This window comes from Schistocerca gregaria, chromosome 2 (genome assembly GCF_023897955.1).
Source record: "Schistocerca gregaria isolate iqSchGreg1 chromosome 2, iqSchGreg1.2, whole genome shotgun sequence".
Lineage (NCBI taxonomy): Eukaryota > Metazoa > Arthropoda > Insecta > Orthoptera > Acrididae > Schistocerca > Schistocerca gregaria.
This window is the reverse complement of record NC_064921.1, coordinates 393,406,911-393,430,831: the sequence shown is the minus strand read 5'-3', so window position 1 is coordinate 393,430,831 and position 23,921 is coordinate 393,406,911. Positions and strand designations below refer to the sequence as shown.

The following is a 23,921-nucleotide window of genomic DNA, read 5'->3' as shown; positions in this document are numbered from 1 at the left end:
CAAAGGAAGGCTGCAAGTATCTTTCCATGTTGCTTGATATTGTGTTTTTCACTGTTTTAAGCAGCAGCAGATGGTGGGCCAAGGCGAGATCCTTCATCAACTTCAGACATGCATGTATCTCATTTCAGGCATAGATGGGATGCCACTGCCATGTGCACGGTGATCCTTCTGTGTCTCTTTACCCACGTTCACAAATCCTGAGCAAAGCGCAGCCACAGCAGCTGCCAGAGGGTATCATCACAACATCACAGAATGACTCCATAGAGAGAGAGCCTTCACTGCCTCTGCCTGCATTCGTCCTACCAATGGAGCTGGACCCGCCCATGCTGTTCTGGCGTAACATCAAGCACTGGCACGTCGATCAAGAATGTTAGAGCAGAGAGGGTTGCAAGACAGCATCAGCCAATTGTACGCCGACCAACCCCTCTTTAAGACAACACCGAAATAGCGGCAGCCTCTAGGTGAAGAGAACGTAAGTGTCGCTCCACCTGGCTAGAGGCCAGTAGAAGACTAGCCATTTACGAGCGCTACAGCAGTGACTTAGGAACTGTATAATTTCACTTGTATTATGCATTGTCTATACTGATAAAGACTTCTTATTTGTCTGTTGTCATTTGCTTGTGACCCATCATTGTAAATGCTTAAAGTTAAGTACTGTCATTTCTTTTCTGTAGTAAACTTCATTAATATGATTTGCTTGAATTGTTGTCTAGTGATCCGACAAAGCAGTTTTCCTAGCAGCCCATATTTGATGAGCAAGCATGACACAACACAAAGAAAGTAGAAACATGAGAATAGAGTGAAGAACAGGAACTAAACAGGCCATATGGTGCACATAGTGTTTTCAATTACTGAATTTTATGCTTTATTTCAGTATTAATGTAGTTTTTTATTATTCATTTCACTTCCTAGCTTAACCCCTAACTTTCAACACTATTCTGCATGTATCTACTTTATTCCCAGATTGATTTGCATTTGTAAACACAGGCCCACAAAAAATTCTTAGTCATCTAAAGTAAGTTTATCCTCAATTCGTCTTTTTTGCAGGTTCTATTCAAGTGTCATTTAGTCTGACCAAATGCAAGGATAGTATGAGTCAATGGTTAAATAATGGGTAATAGGAAAGGATAGACATGCAGTATTACAGAAATTTTTCAGTCTCCACAGTGAACTGAAGACATCAACACATTACTAATAGTAACTAATTTTTGCAGTAAATAAGCAACTGAGCAAAGTGCTGCTCTGCATAACACTGGACTCTTATTTTTGAACAGATGAAGTTCAAATACTGAACAGTTACTCCGATTTACATTTTCATGTTTGTTTTCACCCACTTCAGGAAAATGAAATTTATCTTCCAACACATTTGCAACAACAATATGGGTCACAAACTTCTTGGTTTTCCACATCTGCCTTAGAGAGTCTAATGTTTTATGGTAAAATATTTGGCAGTTATGACAGTTTTATGAAACCATTTTCAAGTATGGTTTGATATGAACAACACAAGCTAGCATATATTTTCAAAATTCTATTAATCAAATAGAAAATAGAACTGAAGCTCACCTAGAAGATATGCATCGTCTACAGCAAAGACAGCTGTTTCAGATGGAAATTCCAGCCACAATGGCCACATGACTGGTAACCCTGAAATTTCATGTTCAAAAAACAAGGTGTACATGTATGGAAGCAATGCATAGCGTTTGTTTAAAGCTTCCCTAATGTGGTGCAGTGCTGAATCATCAAACAGCCATGGCTCTCGACGCTTTGTATCAATATGAGAGTGGGAGCGAAAAAATGGTTGAAATGCACCAGCCTGCAACATCAATAAAACAGGTACTTAGCTAATAATACAGCAAAAACACAAAGACCTTAAGCATGTTTATACAAACTTCTAATTACAACTATTAAAAATACATGGCACATTAACAGCTTCGCATTCTAGTTAATTCTGCAAACAATCTTTGAAATACAGGGTGACTCAAAAGAACGGGAAATTTTAGAATTTGTTGTGGCAACACTGCGAGGCAGATGGCACTGAATGATACATTAGACTGCTGCTTGCATTGGCTTGCCATTCAGTGAACAGTAAACAAGGAGCAATGGAATGGTGTACAGCATGCTTTTGTGGCAAAAGGTTATTTCAAGAATGGAAATGTAAGGGCCACACATCGACAATTTCAATATCATTTCAACATCTGATGGCATAGTCTTGTTCCCTCAGCACATGCAATCAACACATGGGTCACCAATTTGAAGCAACAGGTTCTGCATTGACGTAGCAATCTGCAGGGAGACCCCGTACTGCTCATAAAAGAGACAATATCAAGGCTGTGTGAGCTGCTTTCATAAGAAGCCCACAGCACTCTGTTCAAAGTCATTCAGCAACTTCTAGCGATCTGCTAATGCAGAGACAGTATGCTGAAAGCATGTTAGCGAAAGTGCAAAACAAGAAGTTTCATCAACAACCTGTGGATGTCAGATGAAGCTGCTTCTGCCTCAATGGCTTTCTCAGTAGACAGAACCCACATCGGCTACACAAGTGTCAGTTGTGCAACCACTGGGATGCCTGTTCATTATATTGCCATTATGGAAAGTTTTGTTGCACATGAATTGACTCATTTTCCTGCCAACAGTTGGTTTCAATATGAAGGAGTAACGGCACAGATACTGATAGGAGCCGTGGGACTACTGTTAGGTAACTGTGTGATATTAAGCACAGTAATATAGTATGGTCCCCAAGATCGTCTGACCTCATGGGGGCCACCATAGGAGTGCAGTTTATCGTACTTGACCTCCCATGACCGAAGAACTTAAAATCAAGAATACGAGAAGAAATTTCTGGGATTCCTACTAAAATGTAAAGTTGAGCCATGCATAAAACTCCTATCAGACTGCAGGGACGTGAGCACTGAGGGGGAGCTCATCAATCAGATGTGATATTCAGGAAATAAAAATGCTTGTGACATTAAATAATGGCATACTTTGTATTATATATTGATGAAAATAAATATGACTATAGTAATTATTCTCATCCATTAACCTTCATTACAAAATTCCCTGTTCTTTTGAGTCGTCCTGTATATTTCTTCTTCTTTTGACATGCTTGGTGTGGTTAATACATAACAAGACCATTTTACTTTTCATTTAACAATACCCTCACACATAAGCTATTTCTTTAATAACAGGATTACATTGTTTCTGACAAGGCAGTAATTTATGTAAGAATTATCTAGTAATTCAACTGTGAGGAGGATCAGTATATACTCGAAATACAAATGTACAATGTTTGTTCCTGTCGAGTAACTGGATAATTCCTTTTCAGAAATGGCAAGTATAATTAAAGTATAGATATAAACTGGAATATATTATAGAAATATATGGTCAAATATTCCATACAAAATCCACTGCTGCATCCTTACTCTTTAGTTTCTAGTGCAACATATCATGTACAATGCATTAAAATTATTCACTTTCTTATAACACACTACTGAGAGAAAAAAAAGAAAAATGAAAGAGTACACCTGGAAAGACTTATGTCGATTTTGATCCAATGATGGCATATGTACTGATAGTGGTTTCAACACTGTCCGCCATCAGAGAGTATAGTCGCACAGCCAACAGCGCACAATCTTTGGGGGGGGGGAGCCGGAGGGGGATCGGGGGGGAGTGGGAGGGGGAGCGGGAGAGGGAGGGGGAGCGGGAGGGGGAGCGGGAGAGGGAGGGGGAGCGGGAGGGGGAGCGGGAGAGGGAGGGGGAGCGGGAGAGGGAGGGGGAGCGGGAGAGAGAGGGGGAGCGGGAGGGGGAGCGAGAGGGGGAGCGGGAGCGGGAGAGGGAGGGGGAGCGGGAGAGGGAGGGGGAGCGGGAGAGGGAGGGGGAGCGGGAGAGGGAGGGGGAGCGGGAGGGGGAGCGGGAGAGGGAGCGGGAGAGGGAGCGGGAGAGGGAGCGGGAGATGGAGGGGAGCGAGAGGGGGGGCGAGAGGGGGAGAGGGAGCGGGAGAGGGAGGGGGAGCGGGAGAGGGAGGGGGAGCGGGAGAGGGAGGGGGAGCGGGAGGGGGAGGGGAAGAGGGAGGGGGAGCGGGAGAGGGAGGGGGAGCGGGAGAGGGAGGGGGAGCGGGAGAGGGAGCGGGAGAGGGAGGGGGAGCGGGAGAGGGAGGGGGAGCGGGAGAGGGAGAGGGAGGGGGAGCGGGAGAGGGAGGGGGAGCGGGAGAGGGAGGGGGAGCGGGAGAGGGAGCGGGAGAGGGAGCGGGAGAGGGAGCGGGAGAGGGAGCGGGAGAGGGAGCGGGAGCGGGAGAGGGAGGGGGAGTGGGAGCGGGAGAGGGAGGGGGAGCGGGAGAGGGAGGGGGAGCGGGAGAGGGAGGGGGAGCGGGAGAGGGAGGGGCGAGAGGGGGAGAGGGAGGGGGAGAGGGAGGGGGAGCGGGAGGGGGAGGTGGAGAGGGAGGGGGAGCGGGAGGGGGAGGGGGAGAGGAAAGTAATCAAGGAGACAAAAAGGAGAGGAGCTTTTACTGTTTGAAATGGATTAGATATGCATAGATGACATTCTAGGAGGTGTGAATGGAAAGGTTTAAGAATGGGCTTGTAATTGTACAATGGTGGTACTTACATACTACTGTGTTGCATCTCCTTCAAAATAGTCCCCTTCTGACTGAACACACCGACTCCAATGGTGTTTCCACTTATGGAAACATTCCAGGAATTTTTTTTCCTGAAGTATGTTAAGGATGCTCTCCGTATTTGCCTGGATGTCTTCAATCTAGTCAAATCCCTTTGCTTGCAGTGAAAACTGCAGTTTAGGAAACAGGCCGAAGTAGGCAGGGGGCCGATCGGGAGAACATGGCAGTTGTGGAAGCACAGGAATGTTGACTTTGGTCAAAAATTCAACAATGGAGAGGGCATGATGAGCCGTAGCACTGTCATGGTGTAGCACCCGACTCCTGTCTTTCCACAATGCACGCTTTTTCTACCACACCTTTTCGTGCAAATGCTCAAGGACACATTTATAGTATTCCTGTTTAATTGTCTGTCCTCCAGGGATAAATTCAGGAGAACAATACTGGTAGAATTGAAAAAAAAAAAAAATCACCAAAATTGTCTTCACCTTCGACCAACTTTGCCATGCTTTTTTAAGTCGTGATGAATCTGAAGTCTTCCACTGAGACTGCACTTTGATTTCAGGATCACATCTGTAAGTCTCAGAAGCTGATTTCCCAATTTTAAAACAAAATTTCACACAATCTCATTGCTCTGATTTTACATCAATTTTCAAGCAGACGGAATCTGGCAACAAGCCCTAACAGACCCACACTCACCGAGCTGCCACAACAAACTAAATAAAGGAAAAACAGTTTCCTGTCAGAGGGCGTTCAAGGACAAGGCAATAACTCACTCCCCACCCTCTGTGTACCTGCCCGCCAAACCAGTACACAGTAGCAGATCCATTCTTAAAACTTTCCAATCACATCTCGTATGCCTCACAGAAAAAACTAGAAAGCTAAATTGAGCAGTTAAACAGAGTCACAAATCTAATCCATGATAAGATGAAGTTTTGCAATGGAGAAACAACAAAACAGACAAGATTTCTTGGATATTAGCATAAAGACTCAGAACAACCAGCACATGTGCAATAACTGATAAGTAATACACCAAACATCAAATCACCCTAACTTAAACAAGCAGCACTTCGAAACATTCTCCTCAGGCAAACACAATACTACTAGACAAATACAATAAAGAAACAACCGTACCATAGTAAAAACAGCAACCAACAATTGATACTAATAAAATATAGTAACAAAGTTGACCAACAAAATTAAGAAACAAAAATCAATAAACACCTTAGAATGAAATTTTCACTCTGTCGTCGAGCGTGCACTGACATGAAACTTCCTGGCAGATTAAAACTGTGTGCTGGACTGAGACTTGAACTCAGGACCCTTTCACAGGCAACTGCTCTACCAAGTGAGCTACCCAAGCATGACTCACGACCTGTCCTTACAGCTTCTGGAAACATCCCCCAGGCAGTAGCTAAGCCATGTCTCTGGAATGTCCATTCTTTCAGGAATCTAGTCTTGCAAGTTTCGCAGGAGAGCTTCTGTAAGATTTAGACAAGGAACTAGCAGAAGTAAAGCTGTGAGGACTTGTTATGAGTAAAGCTTGGGTAGCTCAGTCAGTAGGGTATTCGACAGTGAAAGGTCCTGAGCTAGAGTCTTGGTCTGGCACACATTTTAATCTGCCAGGAAGTTTCAGTAAATAGCTACCTACCAGAAACACAAGGACAGAGTTCTTCACAAATGAATGTAAAAGACACCAAGAGCAAACGACAGTGAAAGACACAAAGAAAATAAAAGGTGGTATAAAATGACATAAAACCATAAACATATAAAAAAGTATCTCACATTTTCAGAAAACAAGACTTGAAAATAAGATTACAGACAAAATATTACTCATTCCATTGAAGAAGCACACTGGTCACTTTAGAGCTCTTTACAGGTAGAGGGTGTCTATCTGATACTAGGCAGCCATATGAGCCTCCATCTGCTGTAAGTTACAGTAGTGAAATGGTGTGGAATCAGTGCAGTAAGATGAGTGGACATGAAGATATGACACAATGGCAAAAAGAAGCTATCACGTTTGCAATCACTCGTGATCACATGATGAACACAGTTGTCCAATCTGTTGGAACGTAAACATGACTGCCCAGTGTACCTACAGGAATAATGTTCCACTGCCAACAACTCACTGTCAGCGTAAGAACACTGTTTGTAAAAAGAACCAACTAACAGGGAGTAGAGGAGAGAGTCACTTAGTGTCAATGTCAACATGTTACAAACCTGAGAATAATTGCTGCAGTCAGTGAATAGATGTCCATCCAAACCAGTTTCCGAGAGAACACTGCAAAGAGAACTGCCTGCTATGATCATCTGGAGTCAGGTTTCCTAGCAAATTGCGGTTACTCAGAGTGGTATATCAGCTGCATATCTTCAGTTGGCTACACAACATGGGAACTGGACAATAGCTGATTTGAGCATGTAGTGATCTGGCAAGTAAAAATTTTGTCTCTCACCAAATGATGGTGCACTCAGTGTCTTGCGACAGCCCAGTGAGATGTTTAACTTGTCATGTGTGGAGCATGTAGTTGAAGCAAGAGGTGGTTTTAAGACGTTTAGGGAATATTTCTTGTTCCATGACTTGGCCTTCTCATTCATGTTACTATGAACATAAACCAGGATGTTCATTTCAACATCATCTGTGAGCAGGTTTTGCACTTTCTTCTACATTTACATGATAAATACGATGTGGGCACTCATCTTCCAAGACGACAACAGCCATGTTCACAGAGGTTCATGCATATATTCCTGTTTTGACCAATATTCAGGAACCTACAAGGGTGACTCCAAAAGGAAGGTCTCAAAAAAAAAAAAAATTGTTAAATAACATTTATTCACAATAAATCGTACATAGTTTTCGAGCTTGAGTATTTTTCCCACTTTTCCACATAACTGTCATTTCAATTGATGAATTGCTGGAAACACTGTAGCAGCTTTTGTATGCCCATATCATACCAGCCTGCTGCCATGCTACTGAATACGCATTGGACCTCTCATCTTTCACCTCACTATTGTCACTGAAATGCCTTCCAGCAAAGTGTTCTTTTAACTTGGGAAACAAGTGGTGGTCACTGGGCCCCAAGTCTGGACTATAGTGTGCATAAGTGATTATGTCCCATACAAACTGTTGCAGAAGATCCGCAGTTTGACAGGTGATGTGGGGCAAGCACGGAGAAGGCTTATGCCGTCACTCAACACTCTTCTTCTTCTTCTTTTCCTCTTCTTCTTCAGTTCTGAATCACCCGCCTGAGTATTGTAATGTCCGACATTATCTGTTGGCATTTATTGTTGTCCCAGGGCCCATGAAGACAATCAACAATATCACATTTTGATCCAAAAACATGGCCCCCAGTCTTTACTGGCAGACTGTTCTTTTGAAATTTTGCGGCTTAGGCGAATTTAAATTCCATCACACACATGACTGTTGTTTGGTCTCGGGTGCGAAATGGAATGCCCAAGTTTCACCACTCGTGACTACTGAATCCAAAAGGTTGTCCTCTCATCTGCATAGTGTTAAAGAAATTGGCGGGAAGTTTCAATGCTTAGCCATTTGTGGTCTTCTGTCAGCTTTCTTGTGAACCATCTTGTGCACACCTTTTGAAATTTCAACACTTCAATGTCCAGTGGATGGTGCTTCGAAAAACCTAAGAAACAACATTACAGAGCTCGTCAAAAGTAATCTGCCACTCTTGAGGCACAATTTGTTCAACCTTTGTGATTGCGTCTTCCGGGTCTCCCACTACCTTTCCTCAATAGGAATTTCAGTATGACCATTCACAAGCTCTCTACACCCCTTGAGGATGTTTTTGACATCCATACGTGACTCTCCCTCCCCCCATGAACCATGGACCTTGCCATTGGTGGGGAGGCTTGTGTGCCTCAGTGATACAGATAGGAGCACCACAATGGAGGGGTATCTGTTGAGAGGCTAGACAAATGTGTTTCCTGAACAGGGGCAGTAGCCTTTTCAGTACTTGCAGGGGCAACAGTCTGGGTGTTTGGTTGATTTGGCCTTGTAACATTAACCAAAATGAACTTCTTGTGCTGGTACTGCGAATGGCTGAAAACAAGAGGAAACTAAAGCCGCAATTTTTCCCCAGGGTATGCACTTTTACTGTATGGTTAAATGGTGATGGTGCCCTCTTGGGTAAAATATTCCGGAGGTAAAATAGTTCCCCTTTCGGATCTCCGAGCAGGGACTACTCAGGAGAACATCATTATCAAGAGGAAGAAAACTGGCATTCTACGGATCAGAGTATGGAATGTCAGATCACTTAATTGGGTCTGTAGGGAAAATGGAAATTGATAGTTTACAGTTAGATATTGTGGGAATTAGTGAAGTTCAGTGGCAGGAGGAACAAGACTTCTGGTTAGCTGAATATAGGATTACAAATACAAAATCAAATAGAGGTAAAACAGGTGTAGTTTTACTAATGAATTTAAAAAAAATAGGAGTGCAGGTAAGCTACTAAGAACAGCATAGTGAATCCATTATTGTAGCCAAGAGCGACACAAAGATCAGCCCATGCCTACCACAATAGTACAAGTTTATATGCCAACCAGCTCCGCAGATGAAGAGATTGAAGAAATGTATGATGCAATAAAAGAAATTACTTGGACAGGGAAGGGAGATGAAAAAATTTAAGTCATGGGGGACTGGAATTCGATAATAGGAAAAGGAAGAGAAGGAGAAGTAGTAGGTGAACATGGAATGGGGATAAGGCATGAAAGAGAAAGCCGCCTGGTAGAATTTTGCACAGTACATAACTTAATGATAGCTAACACTTGGTTTAAGAATCATGAATGAAGGCTGTATATGTGGAAGAGGCCTAGACACACTTGAAGGTTTCATATAAATTATATAATGGTAAGACAGAGATTCAGAAAGCAGGTTTTAAATTGTAAGAGATATAGTAATACAGCAGGAGAAGAATGGGTAGCTTTGAGAGATGAAATAGTGAATGCAGCAGAGGATCAAGTTAGTAAGAATCCTTGAGTAACAGAAGAGATACTGAATTTAACTGATGAAAGGAGAAAATATGAAAATGCAGCAAATGAAGGAGCTGAGAAGAAATACAAGCACCTCAAAAATGATACTGACAGAAAGTGCAAAATGGCTGAGCAGGGATGGCTAGAGGACAAATGTACTGATGTAGAGGCATATATCACTAGGGGAAAAAGAGATACTGCCTAGAGGAAAACTGAAGAGGCCTTTGGATAAAAGAGAACCACTGGTATGAATATCAAGAGCTCAATGGAAAACCAGTTCTAAGTGAAGAAGGGAAAGCAGAAAGGTGGAAGGAGTATACGGAATGTATATACAATGGCGATGTACTTGAGGGCAACATTATGGAAATGGAAGAGGATACAGATGAAGATGAAATGGAAGATATGATACTGCATGAAGAATTTGAAAGAGCATTGAAAGACCTAAGATGAAGTAAGGCCCTGGGAGTAGACAACATTCCATTAGAACTACTGATAACCTTGGGAGAGCCAGCCATGACAAAACTATACTATCTGCTGAACAATATGTATGAGACAGGTGAAATAACCTCAGACTTCAAGAAGAACATAATAATTCCAATCCCAAAGAAAGCAGGTGTTGAAAGGTGTGAAAATTACCTAACTATCAGTTTAATAATTCATGGTTGTAAAATACCAACACGCATACTTTACAGACGAATGGAAAAACTAGTAGAAGCCGACCTCGGGGAAAATCAGTTTGGATTCTGTAGAAATGTTGGAACACACAAGCCAATACTGACACTACAACTTCTCATAGAACATAGATTAAGGAAAGGCAAACCTATGTTTCTAGCATTTGTAGACTTAGAGAAAGCCTTTGACAATGTTGGCTGGAATACTCTTTTTCAAATTTTGAAGGTGGCAGGGGGTCAAACACAGGGAACGGAAGGCTATTTACAATTTGTGCAGGAACTAGATGGCAGGTATAACAGTCAAGGGGCATGAAATGGAAGCAGTTGTTGGGAAGAGAATGATACAGGGTTGTAGCCTATCCCTGATGTTATTCAATCTGTATATAGAGCAAGCAGTTAAGGAAACAAAAGAAAAATTTGGAGTAGGAATTAAAATCCATGGAGAAGAAATGAAAACTTTGAGATTTGCCAATGACTTTGTAATTCTGTAAGAGACAGCAAAGGACATAGAAAATCAGTTGAGGGAACATCAACAAAAGCAAAACAAAAATAATTGAATGTAGGCAAATTAAATCAGATGATACTGATGGAATTAGATTAGGAAATGAGACACTTAAAGCAGTAGATAGGTTTTGCTATTTGGGGAACAAAGTAACTGATGATGGTCAACGTAGAGAGGATATAAAACGTAGACTGGCAATGGCAATGAAAGCATTTCTGAAGAATAAAAATTTGTTAACATCAAGTATAGGTTAAAGTGTCAGGAAGTTCTTTCTGAGAGTATTTGTATGGAGTGTAACCATGAATATAAGTGAAACATGGATGATAAATAGTTTAGACAAGAGGAGAACAGAAGCTTTAGAAATGTGTTGCAGAAGAATGTTGAAGATTAGATGGGTAGATCCTGTAGCTAATGAGGAAGTACTGAAGAGGAATTTATGGCGCAATCTGGCTAAAAGAAGGGATCGCTTGGTAGGAGGCATGAAGAGATAACCAATTTAGTACTGGAGGGAAGTGTGGGGGGGGGGGGGGGGGGGGGTAAAAATAGTAGACAGAGACCAAAAGATGAATACACTAAGCAGATTCAGAAAGCTGTAGGTTGCAGTAGTTACTCAGAGAATGAAAGAACTAAGCTGAAGTAAGCACAGGATAGAGTAACATGGAGAGTTGCATCAAACCAGTCTCTGGACTCAAGAAGACGACGACGACGACGACGACGACGACGACGACGACAACAACACAACTCTCAAAACACTACCATCAACTGTCAATAAATGTCAATTGGTTTAACGCCTTTCACACTCAAAAACCGAATAATTGCGTGAACTTTGTACCTGATGGTAGTGGCTAACAAGAGCTCTATTACAACAAGCTGCCAAAACCAAGACTGAAAGCTCCAGCAGCTGTGCGGTGGTTTCTGAACAGAGTGGAGGCAGCAACGAAGAAAACAGTGTGCCCATCAGCCACACAAACAGCTTCCCTGTGGCCCCAACACCTTGGAGACCTTACTTTTGGGATTAGCCTTGTATAACAGCTGAACTGGGTCACTGAATCATCTGGTCTTAACGCAAAAGAAAATGTCTGGGGCTATTTGGACGAGCAGATGAACTGTATAAAACATTCCATGAAAGTGATGATTAGATCCTGTACAGCTATATACGAGTGGCTTCAGGTGAATGAGGCATACCTGAAGAAAATTGTCTACTCTCTTCACCACAAAACTGAGGCCATTATCAAGATTGTGAGTGTAACAATAGCATTAATGTGTTTTTTCTGGGGTATAACCATTTTTTTTTGTCTGATATACTTAATTAACCAACAACTCAATTGAAATACATTCCCATTAAAGTAACAGGGAAAGGAACAGATCTATATCTGAAATCATGAACTTCCAAATGAGGTGTAATACTTGTGATGGATGCAGGACAAAACAGTACGGGGCTATTCCATGCAAAGTAGAACACATTTACAATATTTAAAAGTTCAAAATTTGGTACTTTTTACATATTTTTTGAAAAGGCTGGACTTTTTTACTGTATGGCAACAATTGTTTGTGGCTCATTATTGCTTTCCCTCCATAATTTTCAGCCAGTTTTATAGTGCCATATGTTTTTCATGTGATGAGAGAGTGAATTATTGGAGATTTTGGACCTTCATTGCAACTAATTGGCAGGTTAGAATTAGCATATCATTTATGTTACATACAAGTACGTCATAGGTTGGGGTAAACAATGTAACATGTGTGACTTTCATGTAACTAAGTTTTTATACCAAGAGATATATTTATCTTGTTCAGTAATTTACTTCCGAGGGTGAACGTGTAACAAATATCACTACTAAAAATTTCCCAATATCAACCAATAATGTAAAAACAGAAACTGAAATATGTAACTTATGTCACGTAATCTGCGTCAAAGTTGTATTATTTTAAGATTAGAAGAACAGGATGCCCACAGCAGCAGCAGCAGCAGCAGCAGCAGCAGAAACTAGGGGGAGGGAAAAGCCAGAGTGAAGAAAAATATGAAGAATTTAAGAAGAAATATCTCAAAAAAGCCAGCAGAAGCAGAAACAAACGTTTCTAAAGTTAAGTCAACATAAGCAAGGGCTGTTATTAGAAGAAAGAAGAGCTAAAAATAGGAAGAGAGTTAAAAAAGATAGGCAACATAAGATGTAAGATCAGCAACCTAGTAAAGTAAGTTTCTCACCGTATAAGTCACATAGTGCTCTGGATAAAGCCATTGTTCAAGTGCAGCAATTGCTTATGTTAGAAGGTACTGTCTACTATGCATGAAAATGTGAAGGTAGTTTCGATCTGGTCAGATGGACTGCCTCACAATTTAAAAACAAGTATATTACTGCTGCTGTACCTCAGTTTCAATCATTTCATAATGTGGAAATCTATTGAAACTTATTTGCTACATCCCACGGTAAAGAAGCTGTAGATGGAATTGGTGAAGTTGAGGAACGGCTAATGGGAAATGCAGTAAAAAAGTAAAAATTCATAGTAGGCGATGCATCAACTTTTCTCTCAGGTGACTGCAAGTAGCACAACTATGCAGGTTTTTCATGTGTCTACTGCTGAAATTAAAGGAATCAAAGTGAAACTTAATCTGGCTCAAATATTTTCTTCAGCACCATCAGTACAAAACATACAAAGCATTCACTGCTTTCACTACGAGAAAAGAGTACTACAAACATATCTGCTGTCGCCAAAGAATTTTGCTGCTGCATATCATCATACTGAAGACACTATAGAAAGTGTGAAAATTGGAGACTGGTACAAAGTAGACTATGACAGTAAATTCAATGCTGGAGAAGTACATGCAGTTTTTGGAAGTTCTTTCTTAATCAGTGCAATGGAGTGTGCTGATCACTATTGGAAATGCCCTGTAAAATGTGGTGAAATTATGAAGAAAATTAATCCACTTGATGTTGTCAATGCAAGAGAATATTTTTCAGTTCTGACTTTTAATTGAATTTACAGTTCATTTTCCCAGATGCCATCTTCTTATAACTTTTCATAGTGTTTTAAAAGTGAAATGTTAATGTTGAGTTTATCTTATTTGGCACATAATGTCATATTTTCATTTCCCTGCTAGCAGGAAAAAAGTTTTTCCAACAAAAAGTAGAAAGTAACACGAGTCACGTAACATTGAGTCATACACCTTCAATATATTACAATATTGAAATTGGTCATTTGAGTGCCAACCTAATATGGATTTTCTGTGATAAAAACCAGATTCACACTCCTAACAGTTTGAGGACACTTTTGACCTAAAATGCACATTAGGAATAGGATGTCCCAAATTTTTAACACGAGTCACAACATAAATTACATTATTGTTCTTTAATTTTAATTCTCTTACTGGCTTAAAAAACACTTCAAGATCTTTTCCTGAATAACGCAGTTTGTGATGATTTACAAAATAAAATATGGTTTTATAGATTGATAAGACGTCAACATAATAAAACACTGTTTTCAAAATGTATCGTGAGTCCCTACAATGTTTGACATCAGATTCGTTTTTAATTGCAACTCTTTCTGAACATTTACACCAATACAAACATAAAATTCCCAACACAGGCACAATCACAGAAATCATATGTTAAGCAATAACTAACACAACAACACAACTACCAACTTCATAAAACCGTAAGAGGAATGAAACAGTTCATAAATGATCAGACCAAGTTTGCAATCCACAAAACGCACCTCTCTCTATGGAGCCTGTATGCTGTACATTGCTTTGTTTCCTGAGTGTTTGTAATGCAAAAATGTATGCTATATGTTTCGTCAGTGGAACTGGCAGCATGGGTAGTTCATTTCCTTTTGACAGAGGTCCCTAGGAATCGGCAGCTTGAGAATAGGTAACACACAATCGGTTTTCAAAGGTACAGTCGCATAAATGGATTAATACTATTGAAAAATATTGTTACTAAATAGTACGCATGTTACTATAAATGTAAATACTGACTAAAATTATTTTTATATTTCTATAGTGGTTTATACGTGTACTTATTTACAGACAGATGAAGATGAGGGTTCTAATACTGATGCTTGTCCTGATACATCACAAAATTTGATCATTGATGTGAGCAACTGATCAAGAGTTGACAACCAGGTTGATTTCTCAATATTCAATAGTGCTAGTGGTGTAATTTTGCAATTGGATGAAAATTGTAGTCTATCTGGATGCTTCTCAGCATTTCTTGAAAATGAAATGATAAAAAGAATAAAAGTTGAAACAAAAAGGTATGCACGACTAAAAATTTATGAAATGAATAGTAAGTAGTATATGAAAAGGAAGTATGTGCCAATGCTGGTCAACAGAAAAGATACATGAAATGTACTTGTTTTTCTGTATTATTTTGCATAGGAGTGTAGCGAAGTTGCCAAGAATGAGTGATTATTGGTCAAAGGATGCATTTATAAACACTTCATGGGCGAAAAGGTAATGAGTAGAGACAGCTTTCCTTCAATTTTGTTTATGTTGTTGCACTTGAACAAGATGAAATTCATAACAGGAGGTCAGCTAGGACACGATCCACTGCACAAAATAAGGCCTTAAGAGTAACTTCAAACCACACGTGAACCTTCAGAGGCAGAATAAGATTCAGAGTGTACGTGAAAAGCAAACCAAATAAATATGGAATCAAACTTTATTTACCGTGTGACTCAACTTTGAATTGTGGTATTTACACAGGTAAAGCAAACAATGTAGATAACTGTCTTGTCCGTAACTGGGAGGTTGTGTGAAGATTACTTTGGGAAAGCACATGGCATTTATATTGAAAGGTTCTACACAAAACCTGCTGTGTTGGACTACCTGTGGCAGAATGAAACCTTTGGTGTACGCGCTGCAATGAAAAACAGGAAGGGTCTACCTAATCAAATAAAGACTTTGAAGGTTAGGAAGGGGGAAATGATGGTCTGGTGGAAGGAATATTTACTTGCGTTAAAACGGAAATCAACCAGGGACGTGAACTGTCTTTCGATCAAACATCGAGCAACTTCAACTGCTACTAGTACCAGAAACAAAGAAGGACAAATATACAGTCATAAACCAGATGATGTAGTAGATTATAAAAAGGGAAAAAATGGAGTAGGCGCGGCTGAAAAGCTATAAAGCTATTATCCTTTCTGTCAGAAGACATTGAAATGGTGGAAAAAGGTTTTCTTTCATTTATTTCTTTTTGCAGTAGTTAATAGTTGTGTTGTGTACAAACAAGCAACCAAAAAGACAACATCTCTGGTGTAAATAAATCAAGTGAATAGATAAAAAAAAAATCTACTCGTCAAGCAGCAGCAGAACACACACATAAAAGAAATTTATAATTAGGCAAGCTTTCAGAGCCAGTGGCTCCTCCTTCAGACAGAAAGGTTGAAGAGGAAGGAAGAGGGGTGAAGGAAAAGAACTGGTGAGGCGTAGGAAAAGGGGAAGATTTCGGGAAAGTCACCTAAAGCCGCGGGTCAAGGGGGAGTTACCAGGCAGGATGAAAAGGAAAGACAGTCTTTCCTTAATTGATCCACAGCCTAATCTCAGTGATGCTATGACCACCGCACCCTTAAATGACGATGTCATTGGGTCAACACAGTGAACACACAGGGGACTGTGTGCTGTGGAACTCCATGTTCAACAATGTGCACTGAACAATGCCCTCTGAAACAATTGGGCCAACACTGTCGTCAGATGTGCCACATATCACTGCTTGTCCTGCTTTACAGAGTGGGCAAGCCTCCAGCTTCCACATTCTGTGATATGGTGTGGATGTCCAACACCTTACTGCCTGCTTCACCATCCTTCAACCGTTTTCCATATATGCTCACACGAGTAGCACATGAACTGCCACCAGCATTAAGATTTCTCAAATGCTCTTTTCCAGACATGACGCCATAACAATCTGTTCTTTGCCTAAGTTGATTATGGCAGATTTCCCCATTTATGGCTCATGTAGCTAGAATGATTTCAATTTGTCTCTGCTCTTTTTTAAATGCTTTACTTATTGCTTCATGTGCCTGCAACACCACCAGGCAGCATCTGATCTCTCTCTCTCTCTCTCTCTCTCTCTCTCTCTCTCTCTCTCTCTCTCTCTGTGTGTGTGTGTGTGTGTGTGTGTGTGTGTGTGTGTGTGTGTGGCGCATGTGATGTATGTACAGATGGAAGCAAGTGGAAGTCACCTCAGCAAATCTGCACAGCCCAATGGCAACTGCGCACCTCCAAGTGCTCCGAAGGCCCGCTTACGCTTTGCCATCAGAGCTGGGAAATTGAGGAGAAAAAGGACAAAGAAAGAATGTAAATGATGGAACAAATGAATAGAACTGTCATTCTGTCAATTTGCTATCAAATGTCAAAGCATAGCAAACACGTTATAATCTATTGTAAGTTACTACTTATGAACCATCTGCATCACCAGCAATTTTAAAAGTAAATGTGGTGTGGGAAATATGGCTGTTATAATACAGAAAAGTTATTGAAAACCTGATTAATCATTTCTGTAGTTTAAATAGATCAGAGCTCTCTTTCAGCAGCCACCCCAGCTGCAAAGGAGAAGAAGTCATACAGCATAGCACATCCACAACAACAATTAACTTCACTAATGGTTATTTGGAAGGTAAAGTTGGCATTTAAAGTTGTGCGACAGATCATGTATGGAGCGTGTGTTTTTCTACCTACACTAGTCAGGAGAAAAGATATCATCAATAAATTTGCAAATGCACATTTTTTTTTAAATGTTCATTTTCTCCACACTCACAAAATGCACCACCTGTTGTCGGTCATATGCTCTTTGTGATATGCAGCACACACCAGTGTACTATGAGACTTGGTACACAACTTTCAAAGAAAGAAACATTAACTAATGGAGCCATATCATCTTCAGCTCTCCTTTACTTGTGAAACTGTTTTAAATAAGGTTCACCAGCCTCGCTTTGCCCCACAAGGCAAAGTTAAATAGCCGTAACTCTTATTCTGATAATTGGGAACTATGGCACTGACTTCTACTCAGAAAACCCTACAAGTTTGGCTACTGGCAGAGAAGATAACAGGTGCCAGTTCAATCTTCTCTACTTGTGTCCTCCATAACCAACAATGAAATGCATGAATGGATGGTGGCGATGGTGGTGGTAGTGGTGTAAAGCGGCAGGAGGAAATCTCAACACAACAGTTAAAAGCCTTGGGAGTTGGACAGACATTTAATACTGGAACTAATGCCATTGAAACAATAGAGTTTATTCAGCTTACTCCAACCTAGAGAAGTGTGTTCTTTTTGGCTGCAGCCTCCTCCTGTTGGTGAACACTGTCCTCTTACATAAATGTGTCACAAAAAAAAGACTCCTCCCCTTAGACTAAACAACAAATTCTCTCCAAACACCCCTTATACATTAGATGTCCACAAAAAGAATCTTAATCTCATTGCACGCTCCCTCTATATACTGTAACTGCTAGTCTATTTGACCCATAACTACAATCTTAAAATCCCACACAACTATGAAACTCCTAACTCACTGTTCACAGGACATTCACTAACTCATCACTTCAATCTCAAGAAATTTTATAAGGTCTCCTTCAAGATACAGATCAGTGTAACTATAGATAACTGACAAACATTTTGGTCTTTCAGTCAATAAGAGCAGTAGCCACAGTTTGAATGCCTCCTGACTATCATAGTTATGTAATCACATGAAAACTATTGGCAACCAAAGCAAACACAGAAGCTACTCAAACAACACGCCTATTATACTAGGATAACAAATGAAGCTCTTAAATAACAGCTCCAAAATACTCAAATGATATGCTGCCAAGTATCACAAATTTGCTTTGTGTATATACAAAAACAGGCTCCTCTTCATAGGTGTCAAGAGTTATAATCAAGAGAAATTCACATTTGTTTCATTCCTCACATAGTTTACAATTTTTCTTATTTAATCCTTCCGTATTCAAGTCATGCAACATCACAATCAATGTTTGCAATAGTGAATCATTTCCATAACATAGTAACAGTAATAGTAATAATAATAATAATAATAGTAGCAGCAGCAGTAGTAGTAGTAGTAGTAGTAGTAGTAGTAGAAAAGTGCAACTGAAGTCTCTCCTTCATATTTATTTTTCCTTCTCATGTGTTGCACACCTTAACAATGATCAAAAGGGTTAAATGTAAAATCACTGTTAACGCCCCCTCAGCCCCTTACCTTCACATAAAAAATTTTAAACTAAATCTGGCTAACATGTGCCTGCTTAGGCATGCATTCAAGAAGAAAAGATAATGGAAAAAACACCATCCATATCATTAAATGTTTATCTAATGTAACATCCTATAAATAAATAATGTACCCTGCAACATTCAATTGCAGACCGAGAGAGAAGCTTTTTCAACAACAGAAAATTATTGTATGTACTTGAAAAGTTATCTTCTAAATGTCTATTGTATACATACCTGGTACCATCTTGTTATCAATTCTGAATTTGGGTTGTTGAAGAAACCACCAATATCTGCTCCACAGAATGGGTAACCAGCTACAGATACTGATAAACACATGGGAATAGTGATTTTTAAGTGTCCCCAATCAGCAGTGTTATCACCTGTCCACATAGCTGCGTAACGTTGGGATCCAGCAAAAAACGCTCTTGTCAGAATAAAAGGACGAAATTTTCCATTACTTCTTGCCATCAAACCTTCATATGTAGCTATTGTCTGAAAATCAAATACATAAACTGTAGGTCAAATATGGAAACACAGTCAAACAGTTTTGATTTTATTTTCAGTATCTCTCTCTTAAAAAAATGTACTGTTTTACGCATTACCATTTTCTACTCCTTGATACAAACCACAAATTAGTTGAGCCTTTTCATACATTTCGATCTTCAAATAATTTGTTGACCACTCTCAATGAATGAAACAAATGTTTAAAGGCCCTAACACTCCATAAATGATTAATCAACTAACTTACATACATAAATCCGTACTGGTTGTGAACATCACGATTCTCCCAGCCACCAAAGTGAAGAACATCCTTAGGAATAGTTACTTCAGGCCCATTGAAAACAGAGGGTTCATTCATATCATTCCAAATGTGCATATCTAATGTTGAGCCATGGTAATTTTCTAATAAATATCTTGTCTTATAATAGTCACGGACTGCAGGGTTGAAGAAGTCTGGGTAACTGGATGATCCTGGCCAACACCACCCTGTAAAAACCATGAATACATTGTAATAAAGCTTGGTCCTTACAATAACTGTAAACAAAAGTCTGTTCTTAACTGCTAATAATGTTGGAAAATATAGGTTCAACACTACATTAGAATCCTTTTAAAAACTATAAAGCACTGTGTTCTGTCACTGCAACTGAATTCAGTATCATTTGTTCTGACTTTCCAAAGGGTAAACTGTATCATGAAAATAAACTGAATGAAAGTACTGTATACAATTAATCTAATTGAACATTATATGATGGAACATACAGCCTGAACTATCTTTTGCCATTTACCGATTGTAGACAGCACAGGCGAAAAAAACTACAAGTAGTACAAAAACATGTACCAAAATATTTACTTGCTTGGAAGTAGTCTATGCATGTCTCCTAAATGCGTAAGCAACAAAAAATGTCTGATTATATATATATAAAAACAAAGATGATACGACTTACCAAACAAAAGCACAGGCAGGTCGATAGACACACAAATATACACACAAAATTCGAGCTTTCGCAACCAGCGGTTGCTTCATCAGGAAAGAGGGAAGGAGAGGGAAAGATGGAAGGAGAGGGAAAGGTGAAAGGATTTGGGTTTTAAGGGAGAGGGTAAGGAGTCATTCCAATCTCGGGAGCAGAAAGACTTACCTTAGGAAGAAAAAAGGATAGGTACACATTCGCGCGCGCGCGCGCACACACACACACACACACACACACACACACACACACACACACACACACAAGCAGACATTTGTAAAGGCAAAGAGTTTGGGCAGAGATGTCAGTCGAGGCGGAAGTACAGATGCAAAGAAGTTGTTGAAAGACAGGTGAGGTATGAGTGGCAGCAACTTGAAATTAGCGGAGGTTGAGGCCTGGCGGATATCGAGAAGAGAGGATATACTGAAGGGCAAGTTCCCATCTCCGGAGTTCTGACAGGTTGGTGTTAGTGGGAAGTATCCAGATAACCCGGACGGTGTAACACTGTGCCAAGATGTGCTGGCCGTGCACCAAGGCATGTTTAGCCACAGGGTGATCCTCATTACCAACAAACACTGTCTGCCTGTGTCCATTCATGCGAATGGACAGTTTGTTGCTGGTCATTCCCACATAGAAAGCTTCACAGTGTAGGCAGGTCAGCTGGTAAATCACGTGGGTGCTTTCACACGTGGCTCTGCCTTTGATCGTGTACACCTTCCGGGTTACAGGACTGGAGTAGGTGGTGGTGGGAGGGTGCATGAGACAGGTTTTACACTGGGGGCGGTTACAAGGGTAGGAGCCAGAGGGTTGGGAAGGTGGTTTGGGAATTTCATAGGGATGAACTAAGAGGTTACAAAGGTTAGGTGGACGGTGGAAAGACACTCTTGGTGGAGTGGGGAGGATTTCATGAAGGATGGATCTCATTTCAGGGCAGGATTTGAGGAAGTCGTATCCCTGCTGGAGAGCAATATTCAGAGTCTGATCCAGTCCCGGAAAGTATCCTGTCACAAGTGGGGCACTTTTGTGGTTCTTCTGTGGGAGGTTCTGGGTTTGAGGGGATGAGGAAGTGGCTCTGGTAATTTGCTTCTGTACCAGGTCGGGAGGGTAGTTGCAGGATGCGAAAGCTGTTTTCAGGTTGTTGGTGTAATGGTTCAAAGATTCCGGACTGGAGCAGATTCGTTTGCCATGAAGACCTAGGCTGTAGGGAAGGGACAGTTTGATGTGGAATAGGTGGCAGCTGTCATAATGGAGGTACTGTTGCTTGTTGGTGGGTTTGATGTGGACAGATGTGTGAAGCTGGCCATTCGACAGATAGAGGTCGACGTCAAGGAAAGTGGCATGGGTTTTGGAGTAGGACCAGGTGAATCTGATGGAACCAAAGGAGTTGAGGTTGGAGAGGAAATTCTGGAGTAGTTGTTCACTGTGAGTCCAGATCATGAAGATGTCATCAATAAATCTGTACCAAACTTTGGGTTGGCAGGCCTGGGTAACCAAGAAGGCTTCCTCTAAGCGACCCATGAATAGGTTGGCGTACGAGGGGACCATCCTGGTACCCATGGCTGTTCCCTTTAATTGTTGGTATGTCTGGCCTTCAAAAGTGAAGAAGTTGTGGGTCAGGATGAAGCTGGCTAAGGTAATCAGGAAAGAGGTTTTAGGTAGGGTGGCAGGTGATCGGCGTGAAAGGAAGTGCTCCACTGCAGCGAGGCCCTGGACGTGCGGGATTTTGTGTATAAGGAAGTGGCGTCAATGGTAACAAGGATGGTTTCCAGGGGTAACAGATTGGGTAAGGATTCCAGGTGTTCGAGGAAGTGGTTGCTGTCTTTGATGAAGGACGGGAGACTGCATGTAATGGGTTGAAGGTGTTGATCTACGTAGGCAGAGATACGTTCTGTGGGGGCTTGGTAACCAGCTACAATGGGGCGGCCGGGATGATTGGGTTTGTGAATTTTAGGAATAAGGTAGAAGGTAGGGGTATGTGGTGTCGGTGGGGTCAGGAGGTTGATGGAGTCAGGTGAAAGGTTTTGTAGGGGGCCTAAAGTTGTGAGGATTCCTTGAAGCTCCGCCTGGACATCAGGAATGGGATTACCTTGGCAAACTTTGAATGTGGTGTTGTCTGAAAGCTGACGCAGTCCCTCAGCCACATACTCCCGACGATCAAGTACCACGGTCGTGGAACCCTTGTCCGCCGGAAGAATGACGATGTAACGGTCAGCCTTCAGATCACGGATAGCTTGGGCTTCAGCAGTGGTGATGTTGGGAGTAGGATTAAGGTTTTTTAAGAAGGATTGAGAGGCAAGGCTGGAAGTCAGAAATTCCTGGAAGGTTTGGAGAGGGTGATTTTGAGGAAGAGGAGGTGGGTCCATATATATTTCTGTTGTTTCTAATGGTGCGTTCTTGGTACAATGTTTGGACATCAACATATAGCTGTTTTCAAGCAACTTTAGGGGAAAGGTTATGCAGTAAAAAGAATCTGTGTCCATTGATGAATCAATTTTTGCAGTAAGTAGTGACAGAAAAAAATAATTTTGTTTCTTGCCAAGTACTCTTTTTCCCCAATTCTGGTGTTATTTCCTGACTACTTACTTTTCGATTACATTCTTTATTTTTGTCATATTTAATTTTTTTAAGTCTTATGCTAAAGATGGATATATATCTATCAATTAGATTTATTGCATCAACACAAGTAATAAATTTTTAAAGATATGATTAACTGGATAGATAAAAAATCTACTCGCTGTGCCACTGCTTGGTGAGTAGATCTTTCACCTATCGAATTACTTATAATTACATTTATTGGCATTTCACATCTCATTTGATACCACTTTTTTTTAATGTTACTTCAAACCCATTAGATCTAATCAATTTATGAACAGACACTTCTGCACCACACAATGTTGCAAGGTTTCTCAAAAGAAAGCGTTCTCTCATTACTTCAAATTGATATTAAGAAAAAATATATTGTCAACAGTTTAATGTTGGCTGACATATTTATCTTTCTTGCACAAAATAATTTTTCATCCAAAAACACAATAAAATATGTATGCTGTGCATGGCGAGCAGACAGACCGAGGGATTAATGTACCAAACTTTTTTCAGTTTCTTTGTTACATTACATTATCTAGAACCTCGTCTCGTGTAAGAACTGTGGCTGGGCCTACTCTGGTGTGGTACCAGATGCTGGCAGATAAGCAGCTAACCATGCTCAGTTCAAGTGGCGACATTCCCACAGCAGGTGCTGCTGACAATGGGATGCTATTACACTATTACTGCTGACCGAGGGATGTGCAAAGTGCCCCTTGACCACCTAATGGAAGTGCTGGAAACTGTCATGTGGGGACATGGAGCACATTGGTGAGTGTGTCCAGGTATCAATTAGTCACTCTTTAGCCTGTCAGCTCTTCTTCTGACTGGACTGGTTCCCAGCTCCTCCTCTGCTTCCGGGCACCCTGACAAGCTGGATGCCCACTACCACCAAACCACGGCCATTCCCCA

General features: G+C 40.8%; 1 protein-coding gene across 1 annotated transcript in view; it reads right to left on the bottom strand.

Moving 5' to 3' along the window:
* LOC126321978 (neutral alpha-glucosidase AB) overlaps positions 1 to 23,921 on the bottom strand; it is a 106,811-nt gene that overhangs the window by 20,898 nt on the left and 61,992 nt on the right. Inside the window, exons 10-12 of the mRNA XM_049994244.1 lie at positions 19,712 to 19,950; positions 19,198 to 19,455; positions 1,564 to 1,813 (exon numbers count right to left, since the gene is read on the bottom strand). Coding sequence (XP_049850201.1) covers positions 1,564 to 1,813; positions 19,198 to 19,455; positions 19,712 to 19,950 — 747 coding nt within the window. The remainder of the gene's footprint in view (positions 1 to 1,563; positions 1,814 to 19,197; positions 19,456 to 19,711; positions 19,951 to 23,921) is intronic.